Genomic DNA, 13,905 nt, shown 5'->3' with positions numbered 1-13,905 from the left:
ATAATTCTTCCAAAGGATGGTCAGGAGATGACGTTTTTGTCTTCTGACTCAAATCCGGTAGGGGATTGCATATGAAAAGAATAATCTAAAGATTTCACATATGAATCTGAAGATTTGTCATCTTAGTATCCCTTTTCCTTTTCTGAGGGTTAGAAGAAGGAATAGAAAAGAATTGTGACAGAGACTAAGGGCTTTAAAAAGCCCTTGGGGAGAAATTGTACCACTCCTGTTGTGGATCAGAGGGAAATGGTGTAACGAGTGGTGGAGTGTATTTGGTCTTCTGCTCTGAATTTTAGTAGTGTCAGCAAACAAAGTGAGGAGAAGCAGACCCTAACATACATCAATACCTACCCATGACATCCTCTTGAATGAGAATCCGTGGTACTTCATTTGCTTCCTCAAAAATTACCAGGCAGGGTCCCCCCTTTTGCAGTCTTGGAGTCTGATCTGTCATTTGGAACATGCCTCAGAGCTGTGCCATGTAAGCCACTGGAGGGGTTTGGTCAGTGGAAGCAGGAGGAGAAGTCAAATGGTCTGTGGACTTAGCATGCACCTCATCAGAGACATCTGAATCCAACCAGACAGCAGAAGCCTCAAGTGTTTAGGCTTAATTTTCTTACATGGTTGCCAAAGGATGTCCAAGAGGGATGACTCAGAGACTATCCTGCCTTGTAGTAGTTCTGTTAGCCTTTGGTTTTCAAGATGGATATTTAGAAATGCTAGATGACTCCCTGTTGTTTTAGGGCTTAACAATTAACATATAGAACAATCCCTAAAATTATGTTCTGGGCCCAGACGAGAATAAACATTAGTGTGACTATCCTTATAAGGGATCTGTTGACTGCAGCACATTTCTTGTCCTAGCTGACATGAAATTGAAAATTTTTACTTAAATAAAACAGGAAGGGTCCCCAATGGAAATACTGTCTGCAACTAATGAAGACTGACTGACAGACTTAAGGTGAGAGACATAAGTCTTCCTTCGAATAGTGTGAAGAAAATTCTGAGGAACTTCAAACCCATATGTTCCTTATGTACCAGTCCGTAGTCCTGTGCATACATCATCAGTCAAATGTACAGCGAGAGGAAGGAGAAGGGGTCTGCTGTAACATTGCTATTTGCACCCTGCATTATTTGTTATAATTTAATACTCTGCTTTTGTTTATACCTGTAAGACCATTTGCATCCCATGATGATATAGACAGAGTAGCAATTATGATAGAAATGTATTACTCCCACCTATTATACATTATATTTCCTTTAACTGTATGATTCCAGCTTTTAGATCACATACACACACTGTGTCAGGCTAATCTCTAATGTAGTTGCTTCTAATCTTCATTTGAACGTATTACATATTTTCAAGACTTTTTGCTTCAATGAAAGTACACCTACAAATTTTTTAACATGAATGAAACGGACAAAACAATGTACATCTTCAAAAAAATGAAGTTTACCTCAGATGCTTCAGATTGGAGATGCTGCCCCATATTAATGGCTGCACCCTCTGGCCCTAGCTATTCTAAAATGAAGGTTACTTATGCTAAAAAATATGTAAGAATCTGTGTTCCCACATACAATTACCATCTGTTCTTTTCTTATTTCTATTCCCCTCTGTGATGTGCAAAATGGCAAGTATCGTTTCAGTAAACATCAACTTGTAGCCCCCAAGAAAAAATGCAGTTGGCTACCATTATATAAATAAACTAAATTGTGCACTGTTACATTAACTACATTAAAGTGCTTAGGTTGTTTGGGAAGCAACTACTTTCATTTCCCCTCAGTTTCAAACTTAATTTATTTTTCCTTGAACTACTTGTTAAGGTACCTTTAAATGTTAATTACACTGTAGTTTGAAAATTATTCAAAAAAGCCAGTGTTCAGACCTCTCTTGATTAATTGCTTGCACATGAAGACTTTTTTACAAGTAAGAACAGTTGGTGATTGGGAGGGGGTGCTTGTAACTTTGTAGATGCATGAAAGAATCTTTGCCCATACCACTCACACACTGTTCAGACCCTCATTGTTAATGTGCTTGCATCTGTAGAGTTATTTTCTCCTCCTGAAAGCTTTTGCTTATTGAAAAAGTAGCTAATGACTTTAGAAATACAAGAAATTGCTATCATTTTCCATACCTTTCATAATTTTAGCTTATTTTGCAAATAGCAGCTTAATTTTATATATATATATATATATATATATATATATATATATATATATATATATATATATATATAGTGTAATCCGTACACTTGTAAAACCCCAGCAGGCTAATATCACATATCAACTTTAACTTGCTTTTGTCCAGCCTTCCTTACCTTATTGAAGTGTAATGTCTGTGTACCTTATATTTAAGAAAATGTATGTTTTGATTTAATGTATTTAACATGTACATCAGTCTCTGATAAGAACTTACCCATCTCACATTTGAAGTACATCTGACGGCACACTATGCAAAACAGCTTTACAATTTAACATGTAATTTTACATTTTGAAAAATTTATACCTGTATTAACAAATCTGTTTTACTTACTTTTTTCAATCCCTTCTTTGTCCTTCTAAACATTAATAACATAAAGTGAGATGCATGCTTTACAGTTCACCCAACAGATTAAAAGGGAAATTGGCTAGGCTTAATTTGGCACACAAGGGCAGCTGGCCTGGTACTTGCTTGTGAACTAAATTTCTTTCTTTTCTTGCAAAGCTGCATTTCACATGTATATGTCCAGTGCACTCAGTGCTTTATAGCCTTCCATTTCTGCACTAATGTTATAATTATTGCTGATCTTCCCGTTCATCTCCATCTCTGAACACCACTGTCTGGTTTATGTCCAAGCTACCTCTGATTCTTCTAGTCAGCTTCTTGTGCTTTTTTTTCCTGCCTTGTGCATTTTTCTTTGGATCATTGGAAAAGGTTTCGCTGACAAAGTCTCCCTCAGTGGGCTTTGTTATTGTTAGAGCAGAAAGCAGACTGTTTTGCTTGCTGGCTTACTCTTGATTAGATAAACTTTTTTCTCCTTAACCTGTTCTTCATCAAAATGTCTTTGACCATTCAAAAGAAAATATTCTGAAGATAGCTGAATACAGCTTGATTCTCATACCTGCCTGTTGACATTTCCTGGTTGCTGAGATAAACTTGCTTCTCTTCTGCCTGGTGTACAGTGAATAATCATTTTCCACAAATGTTAGGGTGTCTCCATTTTTTTCACATCTTTGTCAGGAGCAGCTTTTTCTGCTGATATGATGCAAGTCTCTGCTTTCTCTTGGAAGATTTTGACCATAACACAGAGGCGTAGCTACAGTGGGATGAAGAGGGCAGCCGCCTTGTACTGAATTGGCAGATCACGATCATTCTTTGCATAACAATGTTTAGAAATAAATTCTGGTGTGTTGTTTGTGGTCAGAACTGAAGCACTGACTGTATCAATCCATGTATGGCATAAACTACAACAGCTACTTGCTACAAATGTCAACAGTTTAAAAGGAGAAAAGACTTTATCAGTTCATCTGAGTAGCTAGTTCAAACTTCTTTTACTTTTCCAGCCTTTTCTAATTTGACTTTATATATTCCTTCAGTGTTTCACTTATGTTGAACATTTCTGAGTGCATTTAAATGTATCCTGTAAATTACATCTCCTGTACCAAAGCTGAAACTTGAACAACTTTTTGCTGGTCAACTGCAAGATTCTTCCCAGACAGTGTTTTTCTTCCCTTTTTCTGGTTGACTTTGTTACTTTATCCAGATTTCTTCTTTACTGGCATCTAGGCAGTGTAATTACTAACTAGTAACTGATTTTTACCCAGATTTAAAGCTTGTCTTGACTTTAACAGTTTGTTTTCATAATAGATGAGCTGTAATCCAGCAGTTGATCAGAATGCAGCCATCTTGGAAGCCCCCTACTTCCCATTTCTCCTACCATTCACCAGTGTAGCTATCCAGTTCCACGGATTTGGTCCTACCTCCAACTCATAAACTTTCTCATACTGTAAAAATACAAGTGTATGGCTATGGGTATTGAAGTGTGCATGGGAGACTGATTTCATTTTATTTCAGGATGGTCCCTCACAATGTTATCTTACCTTAATCAATAGTATGACTGAATAATGTAGAGGCGAGAAAGTTATTGAAACCAAGTTTTGTATAAGGGGCATGAAACTTTGTGTGGTCATTAGTTTTAAAGTTGCAAATGAGGTTTGGAAATTTCAGGTTTACTCCCACAGCAATCCTAAAGAAGCCCTAGAACAGGCAGACCTCATCGCTTTAGCCACAAACTTTACTTGCCCAAGTCTTCCCCACAAATCAGAAATCAAGTAGCCCTGTCATGTCTAAAGTTAGAATTCTTAAATAATTTCAGTCTACCCTAGGTTACAAAGAAGTAGAAGGTTCTCATTCTGCCCTTGCCTAGTACTTTAAAAATTCAGAAAAAAATATTCCCATAAAATGACACTGCTAGACAAAAACCAGAAATACAAGAAGAAATTAGGTATACAAAATAAAACTTAGACTTAAAAGATTTATTCCAGCACATCTAGAAAAGCCAATTGACCATCTCCTCCCACACTTCCAGAATAAGTGAACTTTCCCTATGCCTTACAGAAAGAAACCTGTTTGTTTGCTGGCCTTTAGATTTCCCCCTTGTGTGTAACGTTTTGGGTCTACCCTTAGTGATGAATACATTAATTGATTTTTGTTTTCCTATATACAGCTTCACTGGTGCTTGTGTACATTTCTCATTTCTTGTAATTTTATACTCCTTTTTTTCTGAACTGTCAGGGATTTTTATCCATTCTTTAATGTTTTGGGGTATGACTTGATATGTATATTATACAGAGAAAAATTACAAAGCTTGTATGGAGGTTGCAGATTACACTACAGACACTTCATGTATTTCTGATTACAGTTCTGCCAACAAATGTCTTTTGAAAGTGGCCGGATATGCAGCTCAACTGGAACAGTACCAAAAGGCCATAGAGATTTATGAGCAAGTAAGTATGCAGATTAGCTTTCAGATTTCTTCTGACTTTGATTATTATTGTTCCCATTGTGCTTAATTTCTTTCAGAATTCTGTTTTAGTCTTAAAATATTTTAACTGCTCTCTGTTTCACTCTTCCCACTTTGTGAAATTTAAAATTGTTTAGCTGCATTCTAATATTCTTCACTCTGTTTACCTCTCGCGTCACATTTTAAAAGGTAAGGCGGAACCAAGAATGTTTTATTATTTTAATGCTTTCAAACTTAAACGGTCAACCACCTGTTGTACAACTTAGCAGGAGAACAGATACTTAATGCCTAAAATGAAAGCTTTCATTTTGAGCAAGGCTGAGTCCTTGCCTAGGCCAAATGTGTATCCATATGTGTACTTAATTGTAATGTGTAGAATATTAATAGTTTGTGCCCATTCATTTTGTGTATGAGTACACTCTGCTGAACATACCCACATACATAGGATTTCATTCTGCCCATACCTAGTCCTTCTCGTTAATAGTATGAGAATGCTACATGACCAGAGATGTAAAATTACATTGACGTTATGTGGTTTGGAAATGCAATGAAATATAATAGATGGCTGGATGAAACTGATTGCAATGGAAGGGCTCTTTCTTGGTTGCATTAAGTAAGGTGTTTGAGGGAATTAATTGTGAATCAATAGAAGAAACATGGAGTATTGGTAGAGGAGACAACCAGTGTAACTGAAGTAAAAGGCAAACCAGTGTGGAAGAAATTGGGACTTCACCCAGTAGCCATGGAGAAAACTTGAAAACGGTTTATTAGTAAAGCAGAATGCAAGAAGGCATTTTATTTTAAAATAACACCAGCAACCTGGGAGTGGTCTTCAGATAGGCTACCCAAGTAGTTTTGAGACTGATGCTGTGAAATATGCATTTTTATTAAGTTTCATTGTTTTATCTAGATGTTATATTGGTGCTTCATGAAATATGCAATTGAAAAATACAGTTTTAACAAAAAATACTACATTTTTTGATTGGACACGTATAAAAAAATCCTTCTTTAATATAAATGAAAGTTTATCTTTGCTTTTCTAAGGCAAGGGGAGATGATGCCACAGTTTTTTTCTCTATCTTATTGTTAGTACCACTGACTTCTAGTTTTTCCTATTTTGCATCTTAATTATGCATGTTAGTTGAATGAGCAGACAGACACCTGTTACATTTGCCAGTAAAATTTTTGTTTAATACAGTTACCTATATTGCTGTGTAAAATCCATTGCATCTCTACGTATGTATCACACTGCAAAATCCAGATGCAGGTATTGGAGGGAGACAAGTTCTTAACATAAAACTATGTTACTAACTTAACATAAAATGAAGTCATGTCAGGTGCAAGCCCCATCTCAGATTCTGGCTGTAGGAGATGCCATTAGAGATTTTGTACTTTACTTCTACTTTTCTAGTTGATAACACCCCCTGGTAATACACGAAAAAGAACTGATCTTGAGATGCCTTTTGTTACTTTAGTTTACTTTATACCATGGTTTTGAGACGTGGCTTTGCCCTCCACCCCCACCCCTTAACCTAATATAGCCACCTCCAGAGGTTACACCAACATGTGATTTGCAGTGCTATTAATGAAAGATTGCAGTTTTCATTATTGGTGCCTTTCTTGAATATAACTGTATCCCTGACTTGATATGTAATGTATATGTGTGTGTGTATTATAGTCATATCAACAATGGTCGACTGCAAAATAAATGACTATCAAAAGATCAGGCAAAACAGAGTGACTTCACAAATGAATGAATGAATTACAAATCACTGACTACATAATAATATCACTATCTACTACACAATTTAAAATAAATAAATAACACCCTTTCGACATTTGGAGGTTAAGCCCCCACAATACCACTACTTTTTATATGCTAACTCTAAAACTGCTCAACAATGAGGATAGGGTATATTCCTAATCCCCTATGCACCATGATCTCACCCCACTACAACAAATTAAATGCCTAAGACTATCCAACACATACCAACCATACAGTGGATATAAAACGTTTACACACCCCTGTTAAAATGCTAGGTTTTTGTGATATAAAAAATTGAGACCAAAATAAATCATTTCAGAACTTTTCCCACCTTTAATGTGACCTATAACCTGTACAGTTCAATTGAAAAACAAACAAATCTGTTAGGGTAAAAATAAAAAAACATACAATAAGCTGGTTGCATAGGTGTGCACACCCTTAAATGTATACTGTGTTGAAGCACCTTTTGATTTAATTACAGGATTCAGTCTTCTTAGGTACACAGCTGCCATCAATTAAAGAGAGCCTGATTAACCCCAAATAAAGTTTAGCTGTCCTAGTAGGATTTTCCTGACATTTACTTAGTTGCCTGCTACAGCAAAAGCCATGGTTCGCAGAGAGCGTACAAAGCATGAAAGGGATCTCATTGTTGAAAGGTATCAGTCAGGAGAAGGGTACAAAAAAATTTCCACAGCATTGGCTATACCATGGGACACAGTGAAGACAGCCATCAAAAAGTGGGGAAATATGGGACAATAGTGATGTTGCAAAGAACTGGACATCCCTCCAAAATTGATGAAAAGACAAGATGAAAACTGGTCAGGGAGGCTGCCAAGAGACCTATAGCAGCCCTGAAGGAGCTGCAGGAAGTTCTGGCAAGTACTGGTTGTGTACTACATGTGACAGCAATCTCCTGTATTCTGAATATGTCTGGGTTATGGGGTAGGGGTGCAAGATGGAAGCCTTTTCTTACACACACAAACATCCAGGCCCAGCAAAACTTTGCAAAGCAATACATCAGGTCTCCCAAAAGCATGTCGGAAAATGTATTATGGTCTGATGAGACCAAGGTTGAACTTTTTGGCCACAATTCCAAAAGTACGTTTGGCGCAAACACAACACTTTGCTTCACCAAAAGAACACCTTCCTCACGATGAAGCATGGTGGTTGGCAGTATCATGCTTTGGGGTCGCCTTTCTTCACCTGGAACTAGGGCTTTAGTCAAGGTGGAGGAATTATGAACAGTTCCAAATACCAGTCACTTGTGGCCCAAAACCGTCAGGCGTCTGCTAGAAAGCTGAAGATGAAGAGGAATTTCACCTTTCAACACGACAATGACCCAAGCAAACATCCTGATCAACAAAAGAATGGTTTCACCAGAAGAAAATTAAAGTTTTGGAATGGCCTAGTCAAGAGCCCAGACCTAAATCCAATAAAAATCTGTGGGGTGACCTGAAGAGGGCTGTGCATAAGAGATGCCCTCGCAATCTGACAGATTTGGAGCACTTTTGCAAGGAAGAGTGGGCAAATATTGTCAAGTCAAGGTATGCCATGCTGATAGACTCCTACCCAAGAAGACTGAATGCTGTACTTAAATCAAAAGATGCTTCAACAAATTATTAGTTTAAGGGTGTGCACACTTATGCAACCAGCTTATTGTATGTTTTTTTTTTTTTTTTTTATATATTTATTCCCCTAACAGATTTGCTGGTTTTTCCAATTGAATTTTACAGGTTGTAGGTCACATTAAAGGTGGGAAAAGCTTTGAAATGATTTATTGTGGTCTTTTTTTATCACAAAAACTTGACATTTTAACAGGAGTGTGTTAAACTTTTTATATCCACTGTATATCCCATCAGCTGCTTCATACAGTGTAGAATTCACACTAAACCCTAATGCATGCATTACTGACATTCACTCATTAGACATTATCAGCATTACAGAAAAATAAATAATAAAATGCTGCTAAAACCAATATGAATGAATGCTAGCAATGCAGTGCTACCATTTATACATAAACAAACCCTGTTTATTTGCCCTGCTTGTAAGCATTGTCCCACATCAAAATAACCAATAACTTCAGCATTCCACACTGCACAACCCAAAGTACTAAAAGATTACCCAGTCATTGTAAAACAGAAAGTTGACCTTACTGTGTTCACACAAATGTTTGCTCAACCAGCAGTGTATTTGCTCTATTAACTGGTTGACCATCTGTGTAGTTGACCATATTCAGCACACGCATCGTCTGTTTAGTCTATGCTGTTTGGTCACCTAAATAGATAGTTGACAGGTGGGCAAGATTGCACAGTTCTTTGGATAGGAGAATGCGCCCTTTCACCAGTGTTGTGCAGTATGTGAGTCAGTATATGTAATTAGAGGGTGTATGGTGCACAGGGGGGTTGTCCCTCATAAACAGTGTTTTTACCTTTATGTTTGTATATGCTGAGGATTTTTATTGGTGCACACGTAACATCAGAACATTTGCAACGTCAGTGTTTTTTGTTCAGTGTTGTGAATGTCAACATTTGGGAGTTTTTAGTAAATGTGTCTGTGTGTCATGGCACAAAAACTTATTTAAGCAGAATTAATACTATGAATAATATGCCTGAAATGCATGATTCTTTCTGTAGGAAGAGTATAGCATTTTTCCCCCAAGTCTGTGGCTTACATGTTTTATTTTGATCAAGTCAGGGAGTCTTCATTACAGAGAGAGGCATCACATGGCACAACTGCAAACCTTGCAATTAAAAGTACAAAGGCAGTCTTCACTTTAAAAGATTGCACATATTTTTTCCAGATTAAACAAATTAAACTAACCTTGTTGTCAATCCTTAACATCACAGGTAGGGTTTCCCCACAATTTCTTGACCACTGTGGGAGGCCTAATAAACTGAGCACATATAAAAACGTTAGTCCAAGTGCCTTTCGTTACAAACAGACCTTGCTTTTCTCCATTAGATATGTATTCTTTTAAGCTAAGGTTTAGACTTACCCTTTTATCTTCAGTTACCTCCTTTTCTAAACTTTTTGGGCATAAATTTGCCTCAAACTTGCACGTTCATTAGATTTTTTTTCTTTTTGCATTTTACAGTAAATTATTGTATGTGATGCAGCAGTTATTAAATTTAATAGCATTTAAGATATCATAAACATTGTTTTTAAATCACTTGAATAGATAAAAGGCTTCAAAAGATCTCTCTCTAAAACTGCAGCTTTTTTAATTACTTGTATGATTAGTGATACCTTGTCCAGACAAGTATGCTGGTTACTGAGTAAACAAAAATGTCACTCATTGAAAAGTACCCAGTCTCAATGTGGTAGAACTCGGACATTTTTGCAGGGGGTCTACGGCTCTATACATTAATATGGAGATTTTTCTCCCCTCACTATCTCCTTCCTTACAAACATATAACAGCACTAGAGCTGTACCACTGTTGAGGAAGGTAACAACTATTGAGAAGCTGTCCCTTTAATGAATAGGGGTAGAATCAGTTGCCATTTTAGGTATATTATTTAAAGAAATATTTTTTTTCTTTTTGCAACAATGCTGGTTTTAACAATGGAGGTATAATTACTTTTTTAAAGACAAACCAAGAGAAGACCTGATTGAGATTTTTTAACTCCATGTTTGGGTCGCAGATATTACTGGTAACTTTGAATTCCAGGGAACAGGTATTATGCTCATTTCTGGAGGTTGCCTCATATATTCACAGATGATTTTGTTTGGAGTCTTTGACTTATTGGTAAAAAGTTTAAGTAATGACTTTTTTGCACTAAGTTGAGTATACAGTCTTTAACTTGTTTCAGCAACTACTTTCTGCAAGTTTATGATGAAACACTAGAATAGGGGAAGTTTTCTAGCACATAAAATCAGGAAGCATACATGCGGCAAATAAACTCTTTTAACCACAGTCTGTGTAGGATGTTTTGGTTCTGGATGATTTGCAGATTTTAAATTCTTTTGGTATTGTACTGTTTTAATGCCAGTAAGTTGTATTTGATAAAACAAGATCCAGACTAGTCATTCTGCAGGCAGGCAGACTAGTAGAGAAATACCTTTTCTCGTCTTATTAAAAACAAAAACATGCATTGCTTGACACCAGCTTTTTTGAAAGGTCATAGAAGGAAGGAAATGACATTGCAAGTACAATTTTTACAGATAAAGTACTATTTTCACACGCAACAATTATTTGACTGCCAAATGCAAGCTGAATGATAGCCTGAAATGTGTTAGTTGAAGTTTGGTGGTTTTGGCTTTTAAAGGAACAGACATCTTTGGAATGCCGTAGTCACATGATGGAGCACCTAGTCACAATCCCAGCTATTATTATTATTTTTTAAGACAACCCAAGTATTCGGACAGTTAGTTTGGCCTGCAATTTTGGATAAGTAATAGGTTCACAGGAAAGTTCTAGGCTAGCTGCTCCTGCAGGCTTTTTTAAGCCTAGCCAGTTTCCCTTTTAGTGCTTGAATTAACCTATCCCATTTGGTTAGAGACTGGCCTTACCCATCCCATGGTCTGTAATTATATATTATCCCTAATGAAAAAACTGGAATCATACCATAGATAATTTAAGGGGACACATGCATGGGATAAAGCATTTAGGAGCCGCTAATGTCCATTAGTAGTACAGGAGGCAGTCCGGGTAAATTTAGATCTAAATTGCTGTTGAATATGGTCAGGGATGAAGTTTCTTTTATGTGGCTGGGAAGTCTGTTCCAGAGCAGCAAGTATCCTCTTTGAGATATACTTGTGCTCACACACACTTAGGTGGCAAGCGATGATGTTCTCAGGAATTTTCAGGGTGGTGATACACTACAGTTGTGCTTTAAAAACAATAGTGAATCAGACAAAGAATAAAAACAAAAACCACTATAACTCCACTTTTAATCATAACAATATTGGCAACTCCATTCAGAAGTGTTTTACTGTTACGCAATACATGTATTTTCTGTTGCTGAGTTTCATCATCTGTTAGTAATAACAACCTATATTAAAACTAAAAACAGTTCAGCAATCAACATGATGTTGTCTTTGCCTCAACTGTGATCTGTGAAATGCACTGGAGTGATTAACTGCTGAATGTAAAGTAGTTTTGATGAGAGTCAGCACTTTGTAAATCAGAAGTCCTAGATCTCTCCTTTAAAAGAGTATATTGCTCTCTGCAGGTGGGGTTGGGTAGCCACCTCAAATGGAAGACTTTAAGTATATTGGAGTATTGCTCATAAGAGTTGAGTGAATTGGGAGATTGACAAGTAGATAGGTGCAGCTGTGGGAGTACTGTAAGCATTGTAATGGACTGGTGGTGAAGCAGGAATTGGGCTAAAGGATGAACCTTTGAGTTGACCATTTAGTCTGTGCTCCTGTCTTCACCTGTGGACATAAATGTTGGATAGTGACTAAAAGGGTAAAGATCCTTGATGTAGAAGGTAGAAATGAGGTTCCTTAGTAGGGTTACTGGACCCATTGTCTAGGATAGAGTGAAGATTGTGGATCAGAATCACAGTTTGTTTGAGAGAAGCCAGCTGAAGTGGTTTGAGGAACTAGTGAGGCTGCCCCTCCCCCCCCCCCCCGCCTTAAGAGGGAGGTTACCAGGCAAAGCTTGCTGGAAGGAGACCCCACAGCTCACCCAGAAAGTAAGTTTATATTTTTCATTTGACCTGGAAATGCCCAGTCACCCTCCAGGATTCCTTGGAAACTGTTACTGAGGATAGAGAAATCTGGTCTGCCGTGTTCAGCTTGCTGTGGATGAATGCATGCATGGGATGGATCATGGGATGGATTAGTTATTGTGTTACCAACAGTGCTACAAATGTCACTGTTCTGTCATTTTTGGTAGAGTAAAGCTCCATCTCATATGCTAAAAGTCCAAGTACTTTAGTCAGTTATACATCTTTTCTTAGTACTCCAGATATCAGTCTGGCAAAATCTTCCTTAAAGCTATCTCGACATGTGCACGAGCTAAATACTTGTCCCTGTGTACCCTAGTACCTTGTCCTCACATTTATAGTAATGTGTGCCTACATTTAGGAGAATGGTTTGCACTCTCTGCTCTCTGATGCCTTTTTTTTTTTTTTTACAAAACTAATATAGATGTAGGTAATATACCAAATCCATTTTTTCCACTGGCTAATCCCTCCTGTCACAACTAACCTTCAGTCTTCTCCATTACCTAACATTTCATTTTTTTCAAGAATTTATCCATACTGTTTACTAATCCCTTTATCATAGTAATAAAAAAATATGGTACTTATGTATTAACACAACCACATTCCAAATGTAAGTAGTGATCCATAGCTCTCAACCTTCCCTTTCTAAAATGAGGAACACTATCTCAACCTCTTAGCTCAAATAATCTGGACAAAACGGTACATAATGGTGGGATGAAGGCCCAAAAATAGGAGTAGACTTTAAACAATGCACTTACAAACTTAGACAGCAGTTACAATAACATGGCTTGTATTAAAATACATTTTCTAAATGATATGAAGTCTGAAAATCAGTGTATGTCATTATGTAGTAATTTAATTCCTTAGATCATCCAAGCGATTAGCCAGAAAAACATAAATTTTATGAGGAACAGATCACATTTTTGAAGCAAAAGTCTGTACAGTTAACATACTATAGGTAGTGGCAGAGTGTCTTCTACTGGCTCTGGTACTCCAACTCACACTTCCACTACCAAAACTCCACAGGGACCATTCTGCAGGCCTTTGTGGCCAAATCTCCCCAATACCTGTCTCACTGCTCTCACTACATCCACTCGTTTCCCTTCTGCTGTCAGTGCACTCCATGCTACACAGCTACACTTTATCTGTTGAATGCATCATTCCCGCTGTACAGTTGTGCAACGATATTGTATTCCATAGAGCGGAATAGAAAAAAAAACGAGGCGGTATAAATGTGGTTGTCATAATATGCAAGTACCAAAAATATTTTAGGTTGGCTGAAAAAAAGTTACTCCCTTTCACTCTCCACTAATCACCCGATCTCTCTTGTATTCAGTTGTTCTCATATCTGTAATTCAGACCTTTTCCTTTGTTCTATCCCTTTTCTTCTGTTTGCCCCTTCCACTACTGTCTGATTACTGTCACATTTTTCTCCTTTATCTCTTCCCTCTAACAGGGCTTTTT

General features: G+C 37.2%; 1 protein-coding gene across 1 annotated transcript in view; it reads left to right on the top strand.

The window, feature by feature from the left end:
- The window catches only part of NAPB (NSF attachment protein beta), a 665,740-nt gene that overhangs the window by 508,603 nt on the left and 143,232 nt on the right, over positions 1-13,905 (top strand). The window contains exon 7 of the mRNA XM_044056384.1: positions 4,902-4,986. Coding sequence (XP_043912319.1) covers positions 4,902-4,986 — 85 coding nt within the window. The remainder of the gene's footprint in view (positions 1-4,901; positions 4,987-13,905) is intronic.

The sequence above is a fragment of the Protopterus annectens genome, chromosome 1.part2 (assembly GCF_019279795.1).
Source record: "Protopterus annectens isolate FY-2018-M chromosome 1.part2, PAN1.0, whole genome shotgun sequence".
In the NCBI taxonomy this organism is placed as follows: Eukaryota; Metazoa; Chordata; order Ceratodontiformes; family Protopteridae; genus Protopterus; species Protopterus annectens.
Note: the sequence above shows the minus strand (reverse complement) of the source record. Positions and strands in the feature narration are given on the sequence as shown.